This window comes from Pinus tabuliformis, chromosome 8 (assembly GCF_031772625.1).
Source record: "Pinus tabuliformis cultivar Carrire ecotype Pingquan chromosome 8, CPIR1, whole genome shotgun sequence".
Lineage (NCBI taxonomy): Eukaryota > Viridiplantae > Streptophyta > Pinopsida > Pinales > Pinaceae > Pinus > Pinus tabuliformis.
This window is the reverse complement of record NC_142294.1, coordinates 526,282,942-526,307,748: the sequence shown is the minus strand read 5'-3', so window position 1 is coordinate 526,307,748 and position 24,807 is coordinate 526,282,942. Positions and strand designations below refer to the sequence as shown.

The following is a 24,807-nucleotide window of genomic DNA, read 5'->3' as shown; positions in this document are numbered from 1 at the left end:
TAACAGCTAGTTCCATGAAGGTGCACAATTAAATGCTTGATCCATGTCAAAATGATCTCCACCATTGATTGCTTGAGAAAAAATTCGAATTCCTTGATGTTGCCCTTTTCCTTGGTCGAAAAACCCACATTCTTTTAACCAACTTGGACCATAAATTCGATTTTCATTAAAAACTCGATTTTTTTGGGAATTAATTAATATTTTCATGAATTTTTTCTTGCTTGATTTGTGGAGATTCCCTTCTTGGAAAGTGCACATTCACTTTTTTAATATTTTTCACTAGGAGAGAATTTATTTTTCTCTCATTTTTATTTTCCGACCAAATTCTTGCTAATTATTTAACCACTTTTTTGCCTAAAAACCCAAAATAAAAATTAATTAATTTTTTGGCTTAAGATTTTAATTTATTTTGGCCAGAAAAATTAATTAATTGATACTAAAGGGTATTAATAATTTTTTCCACCCTTAAATATTTAGGCCATGGTGTCTAAATATGAGGGACCATGCACCAAAATATTTTTACATCAAGATATTATAATTAACTCAACCCTTGAAAGGAGAAAACACCTTTAGACATAGACCCTTAATAATTTACCCAATTATGCGACCAATATGATCTAGTGGACCAAGTGACTTGTAACAAAATAATTTAGCCCATTAGCATAAATTATTCCCAAATCATTTTTACAAAAGACTCGACTAGAACACTAGGACTCACCTAAGACCTTGACAATAAATTCCACCCTAGCTTTGGGGTGAGGCTAGAGGGAAAAACTATGCCGACTATCCGTGTTTAGAAACGCAGATGAATCAGTGAGACGAAAAACCTCTTAAGATGAACATCATCGCCAAAATAATAGGCTTACCAAGGTTGTTACATATGTATACGGTCTTACTCTAATCATTTACATTACAAACATTGCAGAATGGGTTTATAACTCTGATAGGCTGATGACTGATGAATCTTGGATATTTGATTGCTCAAACATGAAGGAATTCCTTTGCAAAAATGGGCATTGCTATAGGGTAGTTGACACGGAGTGGTCAACACAGTACATTAGTAGCACTAGTGCTAGTTCTTGTTTCAGTTTGAAACTCTATGGTGCCTCTACCTACCAGAATACATTTAGTTTTGTTCCCCATAGTGATCTAGAAGTCCATCTGCTTCTCCTGATAGCTAAAGAAATATTCTCTAACTCTCGTCATATGAGATAAAGCTCCACTATCAATATACTAGATACCAGATGATGTTGAACCTGACAAGAACACAAATTAATCTTCTAATCTGGAAGACAATTTTGAGGCTTCCTGATTGTTGATTTTATCCATGATTTTTCTGTGTTATTTCTCCTTTCCTTTTCAACGTTGCTTTTGCTGTTGCAAAATGTTACATCTTAGATGGAAATATGCTCTACAAGGAAACTACTGCAACTCCCTCTGCCTCTAGTAATCTTCGATCTGGAAAATTTTATTCTTTGTCGACTCTCTCAGAGAAATAAGTTTTCCTCAAAAACTGACCCTCCTAGCCCCCAGGGATTGCGCTACCTCTAGAGGGTTTCGAACTGTTGCCTCTGCAGAGATTCAAAATTCTCTTCCCTTCTGCTACTGAGGTCTCTGGCTTACGATCTTTGCTCTGATACCATGTGAAAATTTCGAAGTCTGGAATCCTACTGCAATAACTGAAATTATCTCTTCTATTAGTTAAATAAATTAAACAGATTATTTGCAGTTTCTTATGGAAAATATCGAAATAAATACAATGCAGCCTTCACAAATTAAATACTGCGAACAAAAAATGCAAGGAAAATTAAAGAAATGCTAGCACACATATAAGCAAATTAACACAGCTATTTTTGGACAATCATCCCTGGAAAAACCCAACTTGGGAAAACCGGTGCAGCGAATGAGGGTTTCTTTATTATTCTTCAGCAGTAATTCTTGTACAAGATATCAGACAACAAAAATAGAGAAAGAAACACTGAGAGAAATTTGGCATTAAATTTCTCATTCTCCACAGTGAATCTCTGAACCCGAAATGGACCCTCTGCCCTTACACTGGACTCACTACATCATCCTCCACGCAGTGCCCTGATGAACTACGTCCTCTCTCACATTAGCCATTCAAGAATTTATCCCGCACTCTCAGACTACTATTGATGCCCCTCTCTCCCTTGCAACTCACCCTCTGGATCTATCTTCTCTTGCTGAACTTCAGCCACTGAGAAAATCGATCTACCTGGGAAACTCAATATCTGCACTGGTGTATCCTCCATCAACCCATTGACCTCTTCTTATAATCTTTTGTTGGGGCACCAACAACCAAGATTAAAACATAATTAATGGCCTAGATTAATTCTCAGTGATTAATGTGAGTTTCTAGATGATTCTCACCACATCTCAATTAATACAGATTAATTAACCATATTCGCTAAGTTTAGACTTAGGAAATAGTTAAAAATTGGTTATTAATCTAATTGAAACACTTCTGGGTGGAATTTCTAGAAACGATTTCTAGGTTTTGGAGAACTCTTTCATTCTAACCTCTCCACAAAGTTTCGTGACTAGAACACATCCGATGCTACAAAAACTAACATTAATATGATATGCTAGTGCTATGTAAAAGATAGAATTGCTTCAAATAAAAATGTTCCACAACATCACTTGTATAGTTGCTCAAGTAAACACAAGATGCATAAGATTCATGAACAATTAAAATTGTGAGTTGCTAAAGATAAATGATGAACCAATAACAAACTAAAACAAACGAAGCTTGAAATGTATGTGCTTGCAAGATGAGAAACTAGATCACATGTAAAGTTTACCAAAGTAAATTACAGTGCTTTGAAAATTAAATTTGAGATTTATGCCCACAATAGCTTTGCAAAAAAGGAACTTTAACTTGAGGAAATGAAATATGATTAGCTTGACATAAAAGTAAATGGTAGCTTTGAAAGGCAAAGTTGTCCAATACGCAATGGTTCAATGGAAATAAACAATAACAATAGAGTATGAATTATTTAGACAAGTGTCAAGCTAAATGTATCAAAGTTTGCAAAAAAACAACGGTAGATATGCTTGCATAAAGTAAGAGTGGATTGTTTTGCAAATGGAAATGTAGACTTGAAACTTGTAGCAATAATGATAAGTAATGCAAACTTAAAGCATGTAGCAAACTTGAAAATAGAGAAATGTGATTTGTGTTACTTCCCAATTAGAGCATGCATATGTGATGTGAAAACAAAATGGAAAAATTAAGATCAACAAGTCAATCCCCCAAGATTTTGTCCCTAAAATGGAGAGATAGGGATGCCAATGGATAAGCCCATGCTCCTACAACAAAATAAAAAATAAAATAAAAAAATTAATATTACGGTGTTACAATGAAGTTAGTGCTTCTTTGAGGGTTACCCAAGGAGTAATGAAAAGATACAATGTGAAATCTTGAAAAAAGAAGAGAATCCCTTCAAGCTATGGGAGCCTCAAGAGGGATGAAATGATTCTACAATTAGAAAATACAAGCTCCAATATGATGTACGGCCTAGCCTCCTTCACAAACTCTCCAAATGCCCACAGCCTTCTTGGAATACAACTTGGAGCTTGAGAGAACCTACAAGAGGGAATGTTAGGGCTGCAAAACTAAAACCAAAATTAATGTGAAAAAAAGAGCTTGTAAGTAGATGATAATGCTACAAAATAATATACAAAAACTAAATCAAGTGATAGGAAAAGACCCCATCACTTGTCTAGCTTATAAGAAGTTCTTGATTAGCTAGATAAAGAGATGAAAACACAAGAGTATAAGATGTAGATTTGTTTGAAATAATCGATTTAAGCACAAACTATGTCAAAAAGACCCTTGCAAAACCAACACTCTCAAAAGATAAGCTATTAAGATTCAAATAACGATAAGAGCTCCTTGAAAGCTATGCCAAGAGTGGGTTGGTCTCTTGAAGACTTCCCCTCACGCTTGCTAGTTGATCCAAAAGATGGCCTCTACAAAACTTCAAATGCACATTAGCTCATATGGATTAAATCAATAAACAATGACAAGAGAACTCTAGAATTTGTATGAAAATAGATATAGTTGTCTAGTCTAGAACATATTCAATAACTAGTTGCAAATGTAAGATAGTTATATATTCACAACTCTATGAAAAAATTTGAAAAAATGATAATCAAATTAAACACAAGTAGAGAATTATATCATCATTGAGCCAAGCACAAACTCCAAGAGAGAAACACCCATGAATGAACCCCAAAGTCTTTTTATTCATATGAAGCACAAGAGTACATAGAAGTAGAGCTTCCCCAAGCACAATAGCTCGTTGCAAAAGATACAATATGAGAGCCCAAGGCTCAATTATATAGGAGAATGGGTGGAGATCCCAATGAAGAACCAAATGCCAAGTGTGATGATGACAATCCCAAAGCTCAATCATGCAATTTGAATTCCCCAGAGAGGCCCACGCAGTCCATGAGAGGAGCTAACTCATTGTTGAAGAGGGACAAGTGTAGATGGGAGTGGAGTGTTAAGAGACCGTTCTCCACTCATCTCTAGTAAACTCCAAGACAAAGCCCACAAAAAAGTTGACTCATCCAAGTAATTCAACTTCCTTTCCTTAATAAATCCATTTTTCCTTGGGAATCTTGTGGTCCCCTCCAAATATTCGATTTTTTTGGAGCACATATTTTTCCTTGATTTTAGGAGTCCACATCACCTTGGGACTTCACTTTAACTCCTCCATGATTTTCCACCTCATTTTCACATCATTTGGCATGTGTGGATATTTATTGTTCGCCATTTATTTAATTGTTGGCTTAATTTATTGCCACTTTTTCCACTAAACTCAGGAAAAATGGGTTTTGAGGGTCCAAAACACATTTTTAACCCCTCAAAGTGTGTCTTAATAGAAAGTTGAAGGTGAGAGGTGCAATTTTTATTACTCATACCCCATACAACTTCTATAGACATCACTTATTACATTTCAAATACAGATTTTATTCTAGTTTCTGCCTTGCAACAAATTTAAAAAATTAAAAAATGACCCCCTAGACCTGACCAAATTCCACGAAACTTTACAAGTGATCTAGTATGGTAATATACAATGTCTCTAGACACTATGACTCACCCAAGGCCTCAACATCAAGCTGTACTCCGGCTTTGGGGTTATGCTTGGAGGAAAAAACTCAATTAATTATTAAGTCCTGCTAAGGAGATGATAATTAATCAAGTGAAAAAACTTTTCAAAGTAATACTCACTTGATGACGAGGTCCCAAGCTACCTAGGCCTGTTACATGACTCAAACTCATCATACTAGCATCACTTTACATCATTACCAAAGGGCTTGTGGAATTTGGGTACAACAGAAAATGATAAGAAGAAGTAGAGTTAAAAAACTCTAGTAATATGATGATCCTTGATGGTACGAGCATCATTTGGTACATCCTTGGGCATAGAGTCTTCAAATAACCCTCAGGTGTCACTCCAATGGTCAACACCACTCACCAATTGAGTCTTTGGAAATGTTTTTTGGAATAAGTTTGATCAAACCTTGATCAAGTGACTCACAAAGCGTACCTAACAAGAAAATCTTATACACAAGGTGGCAAAAGTTATCCCCAACCATATTCCACATCACCTTGTAAAATTCACAAGGAAATTCATCAATTCTAGGGGACTTCCAACTTTGGGATTTCCTCAAAAGATTCATTAACTTGAAGTAAACCAATCACCCTATCATCCACTACCTTCTTTTTCAAGAAATCAAAGAAGAACAAATAAAAACTTAGAGCCTTCATCACCTTCTTGGATCCATTGAAGTTAGGCATGTGCCTAAGCCCATCTAGCAATGTACCCTCCTTTGCACCACCAACTCTGTCGAGTTCCATCCTCTTAAAGAGTAATATTATTCAGATCCTCCTCCACAAGCATACGAACCTCCTCCAGCTTTTGTCTAGCCTCCAAAAGCTCTCTCCTAAACTTATGTGCAATCATGCAATCCCACCATTTCATAAACTTCATGGTGTGCCAAATGGCCACCTCCTACCAAAACAACCAACTTCTATCCCCACTAGGATGGGGCACAAAGTTCCATGCACTATGCACAGGAATACAATCAATTGAGTCCATATGAGAAACTTTCAACTTGAGCAAGGATTAAGGCTTAGAGCCCACCACATGTCCTATTGAAATGGAGGTTAGAATTGGTAGGTTATCCAAGACTATCGCAACAATCAACATGTCCACCGAGCACATATCCCCAGAAAAGGAAATGTCCTCCCATGGACCAAAAATCTGATCCAGCCTCACCTAAACCCACATTAGACCCTCTACTAAAGTGGATTAGGTAAACCTTTAGTTCAACCCTATTTTGTGAACATATTATATGTTAAATTTGGAAACTAGGGCCAAACTCCACCTTGGATGGCTCATATGATGAAGATGTCATTTTTATTAGATTCCTCCTTCCAAGAGGTGTAGGATTGATCTAAAGATCATCTCATTCTAACAAGTATAAATGAAATTATGAATTTATTTCTTCTATGGACAAATTGTCAAGTTCAGCGAAAAGTCTAATGTAGACTCATGAAGTCCAACAGACGTGTCTCTTCACCCTCAACGTTGTGTATATATAGAGGAGTCATTTTCCTCATTTCGTCACTCACTCCTCACTCATTTCTCTCTCCTCTCCTCATTGGTTCGTACAGCAAGCAAGAGTAGCTCTTCTTTTCTATGCGTTGACTTGGGTTGACTGAAATTGCAGGACGAAAATTTCAGATCCGTTTTGGGCAAATTACAGGTACGTTGTCCAGCATTGACCGAGGGTCAAACTCCATCATTTGACTGCGATTTTTGTGGGAGGATTGTTGTTTGGGTAGGCCGCATATTCTGGCACAGAAATCGAGATTTTTTGTGCAAGTTGACCAGCGTTGACCACAACGAGTTTGATCGTAGTGTTGACCTGCATTGACCAACTTTGACCAAGAATTTCCAGAGTGTTTTGAGCTGATTTGGACTGTCCCTGGAGGATGAGTTGACTAGGTTTGACCAAGTTGATTTGGAGGAGAATTTCTGCTGGTTTGACTAGCATTGACTTTCAAGTTAGGGCATCATGTTGACTACAGTTTGACTGGACTGTTTTGACAGTGTTTGGGCAAGTGAATTTTGTATATTGTATTCTCTCTCTGTTGAAATTGAAGAATAATAAGAATATATGATCAAAGGATTTTCCCCACATTTGGGTTTTACCCTGGCATCCGCCAAGTACTGTGTCCTCTTGTCTTGGCTTGTCTTTTGCTTATTGTTTATGTTCTATCTGCATATACTATCAATGTTAATGTGATTGCTAATCTAAAATTAACATGGTATCAAAGCTAAGGTGAAGACAAAGCCAAAGCAAGAGTGAGACGAGAAATCACTGAGATTTGTTGGACAAGGACAAGATTCAATGACCTCCTCATCTTACTTCAAACTTGATGACAAGCTCCATGATAAGTCTGAATATCATGCATGGAAGGTGTCTCTTGATCTGACTTTGGAAGAGCATGATGGTATGGACTATGTGCAGGGAAAGATTACTAAACCTCCTCAAATGCACCGACTGCCACTAAGACAAAGTACAAGAAAGGTGAAGTCAAAGCTAAGAAGATCATCAGGGATTCTATTCATAAGCATTTAGTTGCTTATATCTCTGATTTGAACACATCTAAGGATATATATGACAAATTGGTTGGCATGTTAAAAGTTAAAAATGCAAACCGAGTCCTCTTTCTCAAGAACAAGTTGAAGGACATAAAGAAGGGAAGAGGAGAAGATATCCAATCCTACTTCATGAGGATTACCAAAATAAAAAAATGATCTTCTTTCAATTGGAGAAGTTATTGCTGACAGGGAGCTAACTCTCATTTCCCTTGGAGATCTCCCTCGTGAATGGCATGTGTTCAACACTACTATCCTCAAAAATGACCGATTCCAATTTTTGATGAATTGTTGACTAGACGTACTCAAGAAGAAACAAGGATGATAGAGAGAGACATGCCTTCAAATAGGAATGATCCTACTGCATTCTCCGCTGATGCTAAAAGAAAGAACAATGCAGGTTCAAAGAAGCAATGTCAAGCGAGATCGGGATTCAAAGATGGAAGAAAGGGTAGATGCTTCATTTGTAACAGGTTTGGCCACTACGCTAGGGAGTGTCCTAATAGAAGGTATACACCTCAGGATGATGACAACAGCAACCACAACAATTTAAGGGGCAACAACAATCAAAGGAATGGCAGGTTCAACAACAAAGGAAAAAATGAATGCTTCCGCTACTCAACTTGGAAAAGATAGACCTCCCAAAAGATCAAGAAACTCTAAGTATGATGAATCTAATGTGTTGATTTGGGGTAGCATTGGATGTGCTCTAGCCATGAAAATTGGTGGAGAGGCTAAAGCATATGAGATCTCCAAGACCCAGAATTGGTTTGGACAGATTGTGCCTGGTTCGAGAGATATTAAAATAATTAATATTTTTAATGGAGTTCCTAAGTCTAAAAAATAAAATATTAAGGGGTATTAATATAAAATTGGGTTAGAAGGTTCCAAAAGTCATGGATCAAGCCAAATCTAATCTTAGCGTTGATTAGAGATTTAATCTCGGTCGTTGAAGGACCAATGAGAAAAGTATAAGAAGAGGCTTGAGGGTTAGTTGGAGAACACGCTAGAGTGATCAGTCATTCATTTTTCTAGAGCGGGATTGCTAAGCAAAGTTGAATTAGTGATCAGCAGCAAGGGGCAGTGAGAACTGGGCAAAGAAGCAAAGACAGTGCTGAGAGACTAGCGCAGAAGCAGAGAGAGCGAAAGCAGCAGCCAGTTCATGCCACGTAGAGCCCGGCAGAGACAACGCAGAGGCCAGAGGGACTGCATCATCCACACAGAGGATGTTGGAGTAACGCAGAGGGTCCCAGAGGCTGCGCAGTGCCTCAAAGGGCTAACGCAGAGGGTCCTGGTGCTAACGCAGGGCAGCAGGAGGCTGGCGTAGAGGCCAGAAGGGCCAACGTTGAGCTTCAGTTGTGCCCGAGAGGGTTTCGTTGGACAAGTTTTCTAAATACCTATTTCCAAATATAGAGGTATTGTTGCCGTGTATTTTTCTCTGTCGGGTGAGTCAGTTAAGCACCCAGTTATACTCAAGGAAATACTGCATAATAATATAACCCTCAGAATAGTTGCACCAGTTTTCCTACACTGGGTTTTTCCGAGGACATTTGTCCAAAAATAACGGTGTCACTTGTGTGCTTGTTTTCTTTCAGTTCATGATTTGTAGATATTGTGACTGTATTGTGTTTATTTCAGTATTTAAATGTTTTAAATAACTTGTTCAGAATTTACAAGTAGAAGAAATAAACCAGCAGAATACAGATTAATTTTCTAACGGATAGACTTAGAAAATTCAACATAATGTTGTAGATAACAAGCTAAAGTAATTTTATCTTATATTTGCCCTCTCTACTGCCTCTCCTCTAGATAGCTTGGGAAATTGGTTGATTGATAGCGGTGCCTCAAGGCACTTCATTGGTTACAAGGAGGCTCTTTCAAATCTGATAGAAAATGATACAAATTTGGAAATCATCCTTGGAGACAATGCCACCTATCCCGTGAAAGGAGTTGAAAATGTTACTCTTCATTTAAATCAAGGTAACATCATTCATCTACAAGAAGTACTATATGTACCTGATCTAAAGAAGAACCTGGTATCTATCTTGGCAATGGAGGACAAAGGATTCAAGGTGAAATTCATTGATGGTGTTAGAGTCGGTCTTGTCGCCCTCCATCAGCGATCAAAGCTCTTTGCATTTGCATAAGTAGGTGTCTCATCAGTGTCAATTTTTGCATCCCATTAGGCATGCCATAACCCTGATGGAGGAGCTAGTGTCTTTGTCCCCCTCTTGGCATTGCTGGATCAGGTCATTTCAGTCCTTAGTCACTTTCAAGCTTGTCTTGTCTTGTCTTGAGGTCAAATTCCTAGGTCTAGGGTTTTGGTCAAGATGGTTTACAAGGTCATGTCTATGAAGGTCAATAAGTGCTCAGCAAGCCAAAGGGATGATTTTAAAGATGTTTCTTCGCAAATTTCAATCTTGTACAGTTAATGTTCACCTTGGATTTAAAAACTCTGTTTTTAAAGCCAAGGTCATTTTTCAAATTTTTGTAAAAAGTGATGAAATTTCAAAAAAGCCTCCAAGGACAGTATGAAACCCTGGCTCCCTTGCCAAGATCCCTCAGATGATGTCCCTGCAAAAAAAAAAAATATCAAGCAAAAGCATTAAATGAGTCAATTTCAGGATAAAGGAAACCAAAATGGTCAATTTTATAAAGTGTCAAAGAGAAAAATTAAAGTGTCAAAGAGAAACATTATAAAGTGGGTTTGAGCATGAAATTATTTCAAATCAAAGCTATAAAGGCCCAATCTCCCTCCATCGACCCTCATTGTGCATCCAAGTTGTTTGCAAGAGCGATTGAGTGAAAGTTTGAGCGAATTTGGGAGCTGGACAAGCGCGCGACCCGTCAAACCAGGTGCGCGACCCATCAGCAGTGTTCCGGCAGTGTAATTTTTCAACGGGCGCGACCCGTTGGGTGAGGTGCGCGACCCGTCAGCGCCCTCCTTACCAAACCGACTGCAAATTTATCCAAGGACCCTCCGAAATCGCCAAATTGCCAAGGTAGGCTCTCCAAACTTAAGAATGGTTGCTTGTTATGGTCAATGGGAATCTTAATGGCATTTTTAAAGGATCTCCATGTGCAAGATAAAAGCTCCATGTTGCTGCATTTTAAATTTGTAAAATTTGCCTAGGGTTTTATGTTGTTTGAAAGGTATTCCCCTTGTAATCATTTTCCCCATTTCCCATGTCATTTTCCTTATCCTTCTATATAAATTTCCCTTTTAAATTTGTAAAGAAAAATCCAAACCCTACCCCTCTTCCCTAAAAAATGAAAAATTAAGCCCTAACCCTATCTCTCATTACCCATGTAAACAATGTATATAATGATGCATATGCAATGATTTTTGCAATGTTTTTTCCCTTAAATCCCTGTTTTATATGTTTATTCCCATTTTCCCTTTAAAAGTGTCCTTCCCCTAACATTCCCTTCATGCTCCTTGTCCCCCTTGAAACAGCATACAAATCAGCATTTTACAAAGCAGAAACAGCAGTACATTTTGGCCACTCTGCTCCTTAAACAATGTCAGAAACTGAAACCTATGAGCAGAGTGATGACCAGGCATCAGCTTCAGAGATTGAGATACAAAGGAGGCCTCATAAGGGTGGTAAGGGTGGTCATCATAGGCGAGAGGAGCCCACCTCTTTGACAGATTTACAAGCTTGTCCTATGGCAGTCTCATGTTTCCAGTACATGTCTTGCTATGAGTTTTGTGAGAGGATCTCTCGGATTCAGCACCACAGAGAGTTGGCTCGCCTGTTTGTTTTACACTTGCATGATGGACATGTCAACCTTGCCGGGGTGGACTTCACATTGACACCTGAGGTGATTGCACAGGCCACAGGGATACCTAATGTTGGAGAGGTATGGAATAAGCGCAAGGTGCTGGACAGTGTTCATTTTGAGCCTTTCGTTAGACCAGCACTCATGAGACACTTGACAGGAGTGTTTCCCTTCAGATTTCTCAGGAGTGAGTATGCTCCCATGATGAGGCTCATCATGCTCTATTTTACCTGTGAGGGCAGATTTTCACAGGTATATTCATACCATATTCGCCTCTTGATGCACTTCACCCGGGTACGGATGATGAACATCCCTGTTTTCTTCTATCAGAACATTGAGAAGATGGTGTCCATGATGCAGAGGAAGAGCCCGGCACAGCAGTACAGGAGCCTTTACCATTATGGTTTGATTCAGCTAGTGGTATTACATCAGTTGGCTCAGCAGGGCATCTCATGGGAGGAGTTCATCTCTCGTGAGTTTTTCACAGCACCATCACCGCCACATCCTGAGGTTATTCATGAGGAGGGAGGACCATCACAGCAGCATGACATCCCCTTCACTAGACATGTCAGCTCCTCACCCGTGGTTACTTATCAGAGAGGCCAGAGGGCCTTATTTGCAGCAGCTAGGCGAGTATTATCTCCACACCAGGTGGAAGGGGTCTCGCCTTCTTCATCGGCTCAGCGAGTGTTATCTCCACATCAGGTGGAAGGGGCCTCGCTTTCTTCAGTAGCACAAGTACCAGGGAGGGGCAAACAGCCCAAGATTGATGAGGGACCATCAGGTGTTCCGGATATAGAGCTTATTGATCTTGATGTCAGTTCTCCTAGCCGAGAGGCAAAGGAGATCATTCAGCACCTCAGAGCTGAAAATGATGCCTTGCAGAGGAGATTAGAGGGGGCACAATGGACCATCACATACCTCGAGAAGCGCAACAAACAGTTGGAGGATGAGCAAGCACTTGATGAGCTGTGGAGGATTCGTAGTGACCGCACTTTGAACCGGAGAAGATCCGGTGATCTATTGCCCGCTGAGCGAGAATCCATGCTCATCCAGGTAAATGCACACTTGGAGAGGCTGTTGGCTAGGGCCAACCAAGAGAAGAAATTGCTGAGGAACATGAAGAACCATTATTGGGCAAGAATGCACGTGTGCAAGGCAAAAATGAAGATGTTCCAAAGGCAGTTGGCCAAGGCACAAAAAAGGAGAAAGAGGCCTGATCCCCTTCATATCTTAGCCGAGGCTTCACTAAAGGACCAAGGCACTAAATAGCCTAGCCACAGCACAAATCCCAAGAAATTTTGAGCATTTTGGGTAAATTTTGGTTTTTCAGGCAATTTATAGGTTTTTCCCCATTAACGGGTCTCACCCCCCGCGCGACCCTACATCATGGCAACTCCATTTTGCAAAAACTCAGCATTTCCAAACTTGTCATGAGAAGTTACATATGCTCATCAATGGACTTGAGATTTTATGAAGTTTTGGGCCTCCAGAAAGTCAAAAAACAAGCAAAAATTGACTTTCTGCCACATTTTTTAGTTGCAGAAAGCAGTCTTGGGAGATTGCAATTTTGGAGGGGCAAATGACCACCAAATTCAGAAATTCCAGTTGGGTTGGAAAGTAGACTCACAGACCTTTCCAACAAGCCTACTCTTGCTCAATTTGGCCACCTGGAAGTGCCCCAAATGTGGTCCCAAAGGCGCGCGACCCGTCAGGCAAACTTCTCCAGATTTCAGTGTACAGCTCAGAAAAACGCAGTTTGACCCTGTTTGACTTTTTGGGGTGGATTATTATCCTATTTGATGTAATTAATGTACTTTATTGACACTTTTACTCTTATGTACCTCTTCTAGAAGATTCATTCATGAAAAAGGTGAAAATTAAATGAATGAATTGGTTTCCTAGCTTATAGAGGCAAGTTGTTTTGACTGTCTAGTTTGTAGTGCTTAGTTTAGAAGTGGTTGAAACAGCTCCTAGGATAGTGAGCTCGACCCATGGAGGCAGGGAAAGAGGTTAGATGATCTATATTATGTACTTTCTTGCTCATTTTCATGGTTGGACTCTTGAGGGAGAAGCTATCATTGTATTATTCACTGTATCTCTGCAATTTTTGGCTAAGGAAGACCAAGGTTCTGCAGTCCTTTTTGGGATTCTTGTGGTTACATGTCTTGATGGTGTGTTTCTCTATGTGCTTGTAAGTGTGTTATGTGAATCATTTCCTTTCTTTTCCTTTTTCATATTAAGCAAACGAAGTGTTAAAGTAAGAATTCATGACTGTCATGCTCTGCTTTTAAGTTTGTTTAATTTCAATGTTTTCTACTGTTTAAGGAGAATTCAAAGTTATTGTTTGCTCTCCTTAGCTCCTCACCTGTCATTCCTAATCATCCACTTCAATCAAAGGCATCAATACTGTCTCCTACCTCGCCCCAAAGAACCCCCTATAGAAACTGTGTCCAATCCCCGCACCCAAAATTGCCATCCCCTCAATTTGCCACCAAAAACCCTAAAAACCCCAAAACAACCTTTCTGATCAGTTTACTAGCCTAAAATCAGTGTTACCTTATTGGTCATCTCATCCATTGAAGATTTTACCGAGATAGACCGGAGAGAGCCCTCTCCTGCCCCGTAGGGCTAGCTACGAGGCTAAGTGGTTTGATGTTGCCTTGAGGTTTACCTTTCTCAGCCTGAGGTGAAATTTCAAGCGCTAATAGATGGAAAGGTACATGTCTGGAAAAGAAATTTCAACAAGCATTTACTCTTGGATTCAGGGTTGATAGCCTATATCAAGTTGGAGGAATTCCATTGGGAGCTATGTGTTGCAACACATCTCTTCAATCTGAATTATGGCACGGTAGGTTTGTTCATCTACATTATAAGGCTCTACCCGATGCAAGGAAAATGGTGATAGGTATGCCCAAATTTAAAGTAGAACATGAAGGTGTTTGTCAGGGATGTGTCGAGGCCCGAAAGAAAACATACAAGGGGACCATTACCCTCAAGTGATAGCAAGACTACCGACATTTTGTAATTGGTTCATTCTGATCTATCTGGTATGTTGCTTGTGACATCTTTGGGAGGATATTTATATTATGCTATCTTTGTGGATGACTTCTCTCGCAAAACTTGGATTTATTTCTTGAAGAAGAAGGACGAAGTGTTCACATGGTTCCGCTCTTTCAAAGCCTTGGTTGAAAATCAAACAAGGAAGAAGATCAAAATATTAAGGACCGATAATGGAACCAAATATGAATCAAATGAGTTCAATGACTATTGTAGAGAAGTTGGCATTAAGAGGGAGACTACCACCGCATATACTCTTGAGAAAATGGTGTTGCTAAAAGGAAGAATCGTTCTATTATAGAAGCCACTCGTGCCATGCTTCATGATCAAGGCCTTCCGAAGTTCCTATGGGGAGAAGTTTCCAACACTGTCGTGTATGTTCAAAATAGATGCCCTCATCAAGCATTGGACTCCAAAACTCCCAACGAAGTTTCCACCAGTAAGAAACTTGATGTTTCTCACTTTAGAATTTTTGGTAGCCCCGTGTATTTTCATGTGCTGAAAGAAAAGAGAAGCAAATTAGATGCATCTGGGAAGAAAGGAACATTTGTGGGCTACAGTGAAACTTCAAAGGCATATAGAATCTATGTGCCTGGTCAAAGAGAAGTGGAGATAAGTCATGATGTCACCTTCAATGAAGATGTTGCCCTTGGGAAGATTAGGAACCTTCCTATTCCAAGGAAGGACAAAGAAGCAGATACATGAAAGCAGGGAGAACCGCAGGATGAGCTGATGCCTAATGTTGAAGAACTGATGGATCCCATTGATCCACCTCCCCATGAGCCCTCCTCCTCAAAAAGGAGACCCTCATGGCTTAGGGACACCCTCAAAGATGCCGAGAGACATATTGCACCAAGGGGGACATTTTGTGAATGTAAGAAGTCGAATAGGTACCAAGGGTACCTAGCTACCATGAGCACCATTGTTCAAACTGAGCCTTGCGCATTCGTCGAAGTTCTGAAGCACCAAGTTTGGAAGGATGTTATGAACGAAGAGTATGAGTCAATTATGAAGAATGAATTCTAGGATGTGGTCCCTAGACCCAAGGACAAATTTGTTGTCACCTCGAAATGGCTCTACAAGATCAAGCATGGCGCTGATGGAAGTGCTGAAAAGTTCAAGGCCGGGTTTGTTTCTCGAGGCTTCTCTCAAAAGGAAGGTGTGGACGATGATGAGATATTTGCACCAGTGGCCTGATATACCTCCATTGGTTCGATCATTGCCCTTACTGCCTCTCAAGGATGGAATTTACATCAAATGAATGTCAAGACTGCCTTCTTGCATGGTTCACTTAAGGAGGAAGTTTATGTTGAACAACCCGAGGGATTTGAAGTTATGGATCGAAAAACACATGTATGCAGGTTGAAGAAAGCCCTCTATGGGTTGAAGCAAGCTCCCCGGGCTTGGTAAGAGAGGATCAACAGTTATCTGATGAATTTGGGTTTTACAAGAAGTGAAGTTGATCTGAACCTTTACTTTAGGGTTGAAAATGATAGGCCTCTCATCTTGGTACTTTATGTGGACGATCTCTTTTTGACAGGTGAAAACCCTCTAATTTATTAATGCAAGAGGGAGTTGGCTTCCGAATTCGAGATGAAGGACCTAGGATTGATGCACTACTTCCTAGGCTTGGAGGTCAGGCAAAAGCCAAGTGAGATTTTCCTTTCCCAAGGAAAATATATTGTGAAGTTACTTGAAATATTTGGGATGGTGGACTGCAAGTTTGTGACTACTCTGATGGAATTTAACTTCAAGAAGTTATGTGGAAGTGTTGTTGGGCGCGATTTGGGAAGTCCTTTTGAGTATCGTCAACCCATAGGGGCCCTGATGTTCTTGGTGAACTCTCGTCCAGACATATTCTTTGCAGTGAATACATTAAGTCAATTCATGGTCGAGCCTCATCACATACATTGGATTGCTACCAAGAATCTCTTGAGATATCTCCCAGGCACAATCACTTATGGACTAAGATACACTGCCAGGAATTTAAGGCTCCATGGATATTCTGATGCTGACTGGGCTAGCAGTGTGGTGGATCGTAAAAGCACATCTGGATGTTTCTTCTCACTAGGTTCTGCTTTGATGTTCCGAATGAGCAGGAAGAAGGAATCGGTTGCTTTGAGCACTGTCGAGGCCAAATATATTACTGCTAGTATGGCCTCCTGTGAAGTTGTTTGGTTGAGGAAGCTCTTTAATGAGTTGTTTGGGCATATCAGGTACCAGTTTATCCAAGATATGGTACAACAGGGAGCAATAAGGCTCCATCACATTGGGACTGATGAACAAGTCACAGATATTCTTATGAAGCCCCTGGGAAAGGTCAAATTCTTAACCTTCTGTGAACGACCTGGAGTCATGAAGAGACCCTCTTATGAGGGTCCCGTTTGAGTTGGATATTGAGCTTTGGGAGCTCCGGGAGGCTTGGGGGTACTTCTTGGAGCTATGAGCGACCATAGGGTGACTAGTTCACCTTCCCCTAGTGATGCGCTGTGTACAGGGTGAGTGGTTCACCTTCCCCTGTGATACCCCATGATGGTTGATATATGCATAGGATGAGTGGTTCACTTTCTCCTATGGCATATGAGCAAGATTTGTGGTTCACCTTCAACTGTTGATACATCCTACCCAAGAAGTCTGGGACTCATGGGAAGTACCTCTCATCTAGCCAATGAGTAGGGAAATGAGGATAGGAACCATAGTACTACCGATGGACGCATCGTGTACTACTATACTCCCTACACTAGGATGTTTGATATTGATTTGGGATCAATGGAGACTGATTTCAAGTCAGTGGAGAGTGGTATGATACACTCGGTCATTTTTTCTTCATTATTTCTTCATGGTTCAGGCTTTCAACAGAGCAGGGATGACAGAGATGGTACATATTAACAGATGGTTTGGCAGGTGGAGTTCTCCCTAGTTGAGAGGAAATGTTAAATTTGGCAACTAGGGCCAAACTCCACCTTGGACAGCTCATGTGATGGAGATTATATTTTTATTGGATTCCTCTATCCGAGAGGTGTAGGATTGATCTAAAGATCATCTCATTCTAACAAGTATAAATGAAATTATGAATTTATTTCTTCTATGGACAAATTGTCAAAGTCGGCGAGAACTCTAATGTAGGCTCATGAAGCCCAACAGACATGTCTCTTCACCCTCAATGTTGTGTATATATAGAGGAGTTGTTTTCCTCCTTTTGTCACTCACTCATCACTCATCTTTCTCTCTCCTCTCCTCATTGGTTCATATAGCAAGTAGGAGCAGCTCTTCTTTTCTATGCGTTGACATAGGTTGACTGAAATTGCAGGACGAAAATTTCAGATCTGTTTTGGGCAAATTATAGGTATGTTGACCGAGGGTCAAACTCCATCATTTGACTCCGATTTTTGTGGGAGGATCGTTGTTTGGGCAGGCCGCATATTCTGGCACAGAAACCGAGATTTCCTGTGCAAGTTGACCAGCGTTAACTGCAGTAAGTTTGACAGCAGCATTGACTTGTGTGGACCAACTTTGACCGAGAATTTCCAGACTGTTTTGCGCTGATTTGGACTGTCCCTGGAGGCCGAGTTGACTGGGTTTGACCCAGCTGATTTGGAGGGAATTTCTGCTGGTTTGATCAGCGTTGACTTTCTGGTTAGGGCATCCTGTTGACTGCAGTTTGATTGGACTGTTTTAACAATGTTTGGGAAAGTGAATTTTGTATATTGTATTCTCTCTCTCTGCTTAACTTTTGAAGAATAATAAGAAAATTTGATCAAAGGGTTTTCCCCACATTGGTGTTTTTCCCTGGCATCTGCAAAATATTGTGTCCTCTTGTCTTGGCTTGTCTTCTGCTTATTGTTTAAGTTCTATCTGCATTTACTATCAATGTTAATGTGATTGCTAATCTGGAAGTTGATATTGGGCTAACAAGAAAAATTGAAGTAAACTACTCTTAAGCATAGAACATACCATTTTTATCTAAAATTAACATTATATGACTACATGATGATTTGATATTGCTTTCCTCACTAATTACAGCTAAGTATATGCTATTTTGTATATTGATTTTCAATGTAATATGCATCAGAAATTAGTTCATAGATAGTCGAGTTGGTATTTCGTTCTCATTCAGCAAAGAACACTGTACAACTAATTATTTTTTGTAGTCCAAATCCCAAACAGGATTGTGACTGGTTTGCTCAACAGTTAGGTAACTAAACCAGTCAACTGTTCACAGTGTCGTTAGACTCTTTTCAGTAGATTCTTTTCAGACTCTTGAATCTCACTGAGTCACTACTGAAAAGACTAACTCCCCAGTTGCCAGACTATTCTAAAACTTGCCAGAGCATTTTTTGAGAATTTTCTTTTTGCTGAGACTGAGAAGAGTCTGTCAAGTCTTCCTGAGTGACATGCCAGCTGGGTCTTGAAAGAGCCCAACTCTGACAGCATTGGCTATTCACATTAGAGGTTGGATAAATCAGAAGCTGTATGCCTATTGTTCTGGCATAATTGAATAGCAAGAACTAACAAGTGCAAGATTGCATGCCTTAATCCCCAAGGGTTGACTTAATTGGTTGAACCATCTTCCCTAGACAGGTTGCCAATGGGGAGGCCATAGGTCATAGGATAAAATCCAGTCAAGTCCCTCAAGGTTCCCTTGTGGCTGGCAGTTTAGTTTCCCTCCATCTCGATATTCCAGGGAACATGGGGGATCCCATGAGGTTTTCCCTGGGGAAAAGAATATTGCACACCCTCTTGAGATCTTTCCTATGTGTACCTTACCATTCTAAAAATGAGAAACAAGAAAAAGACTTAACAACTACCTGTTACCCTCTGGAACAGGTAAAAGTACAGCACCTCAAGATGTCTCCCTATAGCAAGTAATAAGTTATATACCATTGGAATTTCAATATATGTAGTTAGTAATGAAGGTCAGAATAAATATGAAAAATAATTTATTGAGAACACAATACTTACCTGCAAAGCTTTCTGTGTCTCCCTTTCAATCCAAATGATTGCATGGTCTGATGTAGTATTTAGTGAAAGGATAATATGTTCAAACCTCCCTTCAACGGGAATTGCAGTCTTCACCTCTGGTGGATACCTTCCACATCTGCAGCATATGAACTTTCCAATGATAAAAGTAATTCATAGAGAAGTGCAGACTGTTCTCATCAGGCTTTAACAGAAATCAAACATGGAAAAGGGGCATTCAATTCACTTTCAAGGTGTAAAGTTTGAACATTAGTAGACTACAAAAGTAAGAAACTATACGATAAGAACAATTCCAATTTCTTTTTCTTCTGCAACCTGAAATTTCATAATAGTAACAACTGCACAACCGTAAAATATCAGAAAGTCTTCTTGCCAGTTATACACACACATTCCAGCAATCCTCAAGTATCCTCTTTCAAACGTGAGAGAAGATTATGAAGCTTGTTAATTAAATGTACAGACCCAAACTGTTGGAGAGAAGGCTCTGAAACGAGAGTAGGGAATTCTATCTAGAAGATACATATCTTTTGTTCTACAAATTCACATGCTCTTGTCCCCAGCAAGTTTTACCTAACCATTCTCTAATTGTTTAGAAGATACATAAGATTTCCTCAACTACCTTTTATTTAACTTGAAAAGAAAAATACCTTGAAACTAAAGAATGTCGTGGGAAAATCCTAAGATGATCAATGAACATGAAGCTTGAACAGAATTCATTCTTAATAGTCACCTGGTGTCATGTTTCCTTTACTATGGCTATTATTAGGCCTTTTCAAAATACTAGAATTACATGCTTCAAACAGCCTAAAAGATCTCCCATTGCCAACTACTTCCCCGTTGTGGTAAAAGGATCAAAGAGGGTGTTGACCATTGAAGCATACTTTGAAGACTCCATGCCCAAGGATATATCAGAGGATTCTTGTGCCTATAGAGCTCAGATATCATCAGAGCTTTTAAGCTCCTTTTTCTCTCTCTTATTCTCTATTGTACTCAAATTCCGCAAGCCTTGTGGGGATATTGTAAAGTGATGCTAGCATGATGAAATAGAATCATGTAACAGGCCTCGGTATCATAAGACTTTGTTATCAAGTGAGTTCACTCTAGGGAGCTTTATTAACTTGGTTAATTATTTATGCTTTTCAACGCGTAATAATTAATTGAGTTTTTTCTCCCAGATAGAACCCCAAAGCTGGAGTGTGGCTTGATAGCGAAGCCTTAAGTGATTCCTAGTGTCTAGAGTCATTGTATATTACCATGTTAGATCACTCATAAAGTTTCGCGGAATTTGATTAGGTCTAGGTGTCAATTTTTAAATTTTTTTAATTTCTCACGAGACGAGAATTTTAATAAATTGTGTGTAAATTGTAATAAGTGATCTCTAGAGAAGTTGTAGGGTGTATGAGTGGTCAAAATTGGACCTCTCTTTTTCAACTTTCTACTAAGACACTTTGAGGGGTAAAAAATAAATTATAAACCCTCAAAACCCACTTTTCCTAAGTCTAGGGGAATATGTGGCAACAAAATAGCCAGAAATTAAATAAATAAGAGAAAATAAAGATTCTCTCCAAGTCAAAGATGCTAAAAAATGAGTTGGAAATTCACCAAGAGTTCAATTCAAGTTCTGAAATGACGTGGACTCCACCTAGGCTCTGCTCTTTTGTACACTTACATTTTATTGCAATAATAGACTTTGGGGTTCACTTATGAGGTGTCGTTCTTCTTGAGTATGGTAATATCTTGATCATTGTGCTTCATCTTTATACTTGTGTTATTAACCTTACACTAGCATTTGGTTTTAGAGATCTATTCTAGATAGGGAATGTTTTAATTGATTTTCATATAAATCTCTACGATTTTTTTATCATTGTAGTTTCTAAACCCATATGGATCTAATGTGTATTTGAAGTTGTCTAGAAAAATTACTCTTTGTATCAAGCCTCAAGCGTGAGAGGAAATTTTTGGAGGAATCATCCCACTCTTGAGCATGCACATTGAAGAGCCCACATTTGTTGTCTCTTGAAGTCTCATCATTCGATTTGTGTTTGCAAGCTCCTTGGCTTGGGCTTGTAGTCAATTCTATCTCATTTAAGTTATTTATCTTAAACACTTGTGCTAATATCGATTCCCTTTGCTATTTGAGAGCATGTTGATGGCTAAAGAGGGGAGAGAGTCCTACTCTCATTCCTTGGTTTAGCTTTGGTATATTACTTGTAGATAATCATCTCCTTTTCTTATGCATTTTTCCACTAACCTTGAGGGTTGTTTGCAGAAAGATCAGATTTGTTTTGAAGCTTTTGGCTCACATTTTGTTGGTAGGGTTGAGGGAATGCATGCTTGAAACTACTAATCCTTTTTGGGCAGACCCATAACGCTAATTTGGAGCTAATTTTGGGCAGGTCGTGACCTTTTGGAGACTGATTTTTTCAACCCAGCTGTGGGCTCTTTGGGGCAGCCTATTCTTTTGACAAGGCCATGGGCTTTTAGAGGCCTAGCCTCTCTCCTCTTGTGCAAACTTTCACATTCTTGAAACTCAGATATTTATATGTAAAGCAGTTCTTTAATTTTCATATTTGAAGGCGCTTCTTTTGTGCCTCACTTGCAATCAATCTAGCTTTATCAAGGAGAAGATCTAGTGTCTAATCTTCAAGCAACTATTCTAAAGATCTTCCTTGGAATTAGTTGAGGCCTTTGAAAGTTTGAAGGGCTCTCATCTCTTGTAACCAAGTTAATAAAAGTTCATTTTTCTTGAGGGAACTTGGGAAGATTTTCCCATGGTATCCCACCTCTTTATTTAGAGGGAGGAATTTTTCTTGGGTGGATGATTTTCTGCATTCTAGTTTCTAACTTGCCCAATTAATAACACATGCATTGTCTCATTTGTTAATCTAATCTAGTTGTGCTTGTTTAACTCATAGCTTTAACACATAGCACTCACATTCTCCTATTTTGTAACCAACTTGCCAATTCATTTACTTGTATCTTGTGTTGCGCTATTTACATTCCATTTGCTCAAGTCATTGCAATACACAACAAGCAAGGCATAACACTCTCATTTCATTTGGCAAGCTAGCAATTGTTTTCGTGGTTTCACTTTTATCTCAAGTCATATAGTTGCAATTCTATTTACTTGTTTTGAAATTTCATGTTCATCTTGGTTAATTGGTAAATTTGTATTTCACTTTTGAACATTCTTTACAAGTCCATTTACTTGCAATTTGTCTTGAGGTATCTGATTTGTGTTTTCGTTCTAGCTCATTTCATTTACAAGCAACTCATTTGGCATATGATCTATTATATTTTCTTATGATGCAACTTTCATTTGAATGATATATCACATGAGAAGATACATTCTTTCACTTCAAAGCTTATGAGTTGATGGTTTAAAGGCATTGAGCTAATTTCCATTTCATTGCTTCTATTGAATTGCTGGTACACTTTCTTTTGAGCATAGTTTCAAATTTTATATCATTTTTGTCTCTCTATTGAAAGCACTTTGTCATCAACATATCTCATTGGAAGCATTTCACTCATATTTAGGCATTTGCACATTAGAAATACAATTTGCACTAAAAACTACCACCAAGCATAAGCTTGGTTGAATAGACATTCTAAGATCAAATTTTCCTGATTTTTCTTTCACCTTGTACAGAGTAAGGTTCCAACAGGTGACCTCGCAATTATCTTGGTGGCTTAGTCCCCTTGTAGGAAGGAAGGCATGTGGATTGTAAGGATTATGGGAAGGGTATTGTTAATGAAGGACTAGTGCCTCCTCAGCCCATCTTCCTTGCATCTCACCCCAAGCTTTAACTTGTGGCAAGAATTTGAAAGGGAAATTTTCACCTTAGATTAAGCATTTAAAATTAACCAAGATAATTGCATTTCACATAGTTTAGTTTTGATATCATCCTATCAAATTATTTTATGAGAATTTTCCATTTCACTTGCAATATTGTTATATGACTCTTGCACTTATTATCTAAAGATTTACTTTGCTCATGATTATTTGATATTGTATCATTCTATTTGGGCATTTCCTTTATAAATGCAATTTCCATTTACGTTTGCAAGTTACATTCTTATTTTCTCATATTTCATATCTTGAGTGTGACGCTTGTTATTATAATTACATTTTTAGCAGTATATGCATGTCTATCTAAATTCATTTCCAACAGACTGTAATTTTAATTTCATATAATTTCATTTCTAGCAGAATATACTTTTCAATTTTATAACTAAATAAATCAATTTAGACATATGTACTTACTTGGTTTTTTTGAGTTGGTGTTGATCCCTGGATGATGTTGTTCTCCTAGTACCAAACCAACCAAATTCCTCCCTGCCTGTCTGGGATCAGTCTTTCCGGATCCCAAACCCAGAAGGCTTCGAAAGGGAAACCTTTTGGCCCCCGTGCCCAAAACCTCCAAGAACAGGGCCCAATTCTCATAGATCTATATTGAAATCCTGAGCCCCAAGGCTCTTTCGTTACTTCACGAAATTTCTCTCCCAGATTCTCCATTTTCCTTCTTCCACGTCCAAATTTCCGTCCAAAAGTACCCCCCAACTCACTTCTCCTTTTTGATTTTATATAGGGAAGGATCCTTCCCTCCGAAGAAATCCCACCCTCTTTTCCTCCAATCAACCTTGTCCTTATCCATTAATATTTTATTACTTGAGTCGGTCATCTTTATTTTAAATTACACATACATTAAATCAGATTTTTACTTAAATATATATTAGATGGAATTTTGAACTTTATCATATCAACCGACTTTGAGAATAGGATCTTTTAAGTACCTTAGCATGACTTGCCAAGGATTATGAAGTTAATTAACCTTGTCCTATAGTAATATTAAAAATTATTTATTATTAATTTATTTAATTAAAATGTTATTAATAAAATTAAATTAATATATTATAAAATAAGGTATTAATTAATTCTTTTACTATTTAATTCATTTTCCATACGTAGACACTTCATGCAATTAAATTGGTACGAATACTACTACAGTACTTTCAATAATTAATTCATTTATCTTTTACTTGGGAATTTTCATAATAAGTTAATATGCATACTAGCGCAGTGCATGCAATGCATGCATATGTAGCTATCATATGCATGCCTCGTATACATGCTAATATTCCTATGTTGCCTGTAATTTGAGATGGGTCGTTACATACACCCCTCCTTCAGAACACTTCGTCTCGAAGTTAGAGTTTGTATAGTATATCAGTAATTACTTTAGTGTTTAGTATAATCATGTAAGGATTTCGTTCCGCGATTGAA

The 24,807-nt window shown here is 38.7% G+C and overlaps 1 protein-coding gene across 2 annotated transcripts in view; it reads right to left on the bottom strand.

Annotated features, from left to right (window-relative positions):
- LOC149236473 (uncharacterized) overlaps positions 1 to 24,807 on the bottom strand; it is a 219,343-nt gene that overhangs the window by 49,775 nt on the left and 144,761 nt on the right. For both annotated transcript variants that reach the window (XM_089372396.1, XM_089372395.1), the window contains exon 4: positions 19,506 to 19,641. In XM_089372396.1, coding sequence (XP_089228522.1) covers positions 19,506 to 19,641 — 136 coding nt within the window. The remainder of the gene's footprint in view (positions 1 to 19,505; positions 19,642 to 24,807) is intronic.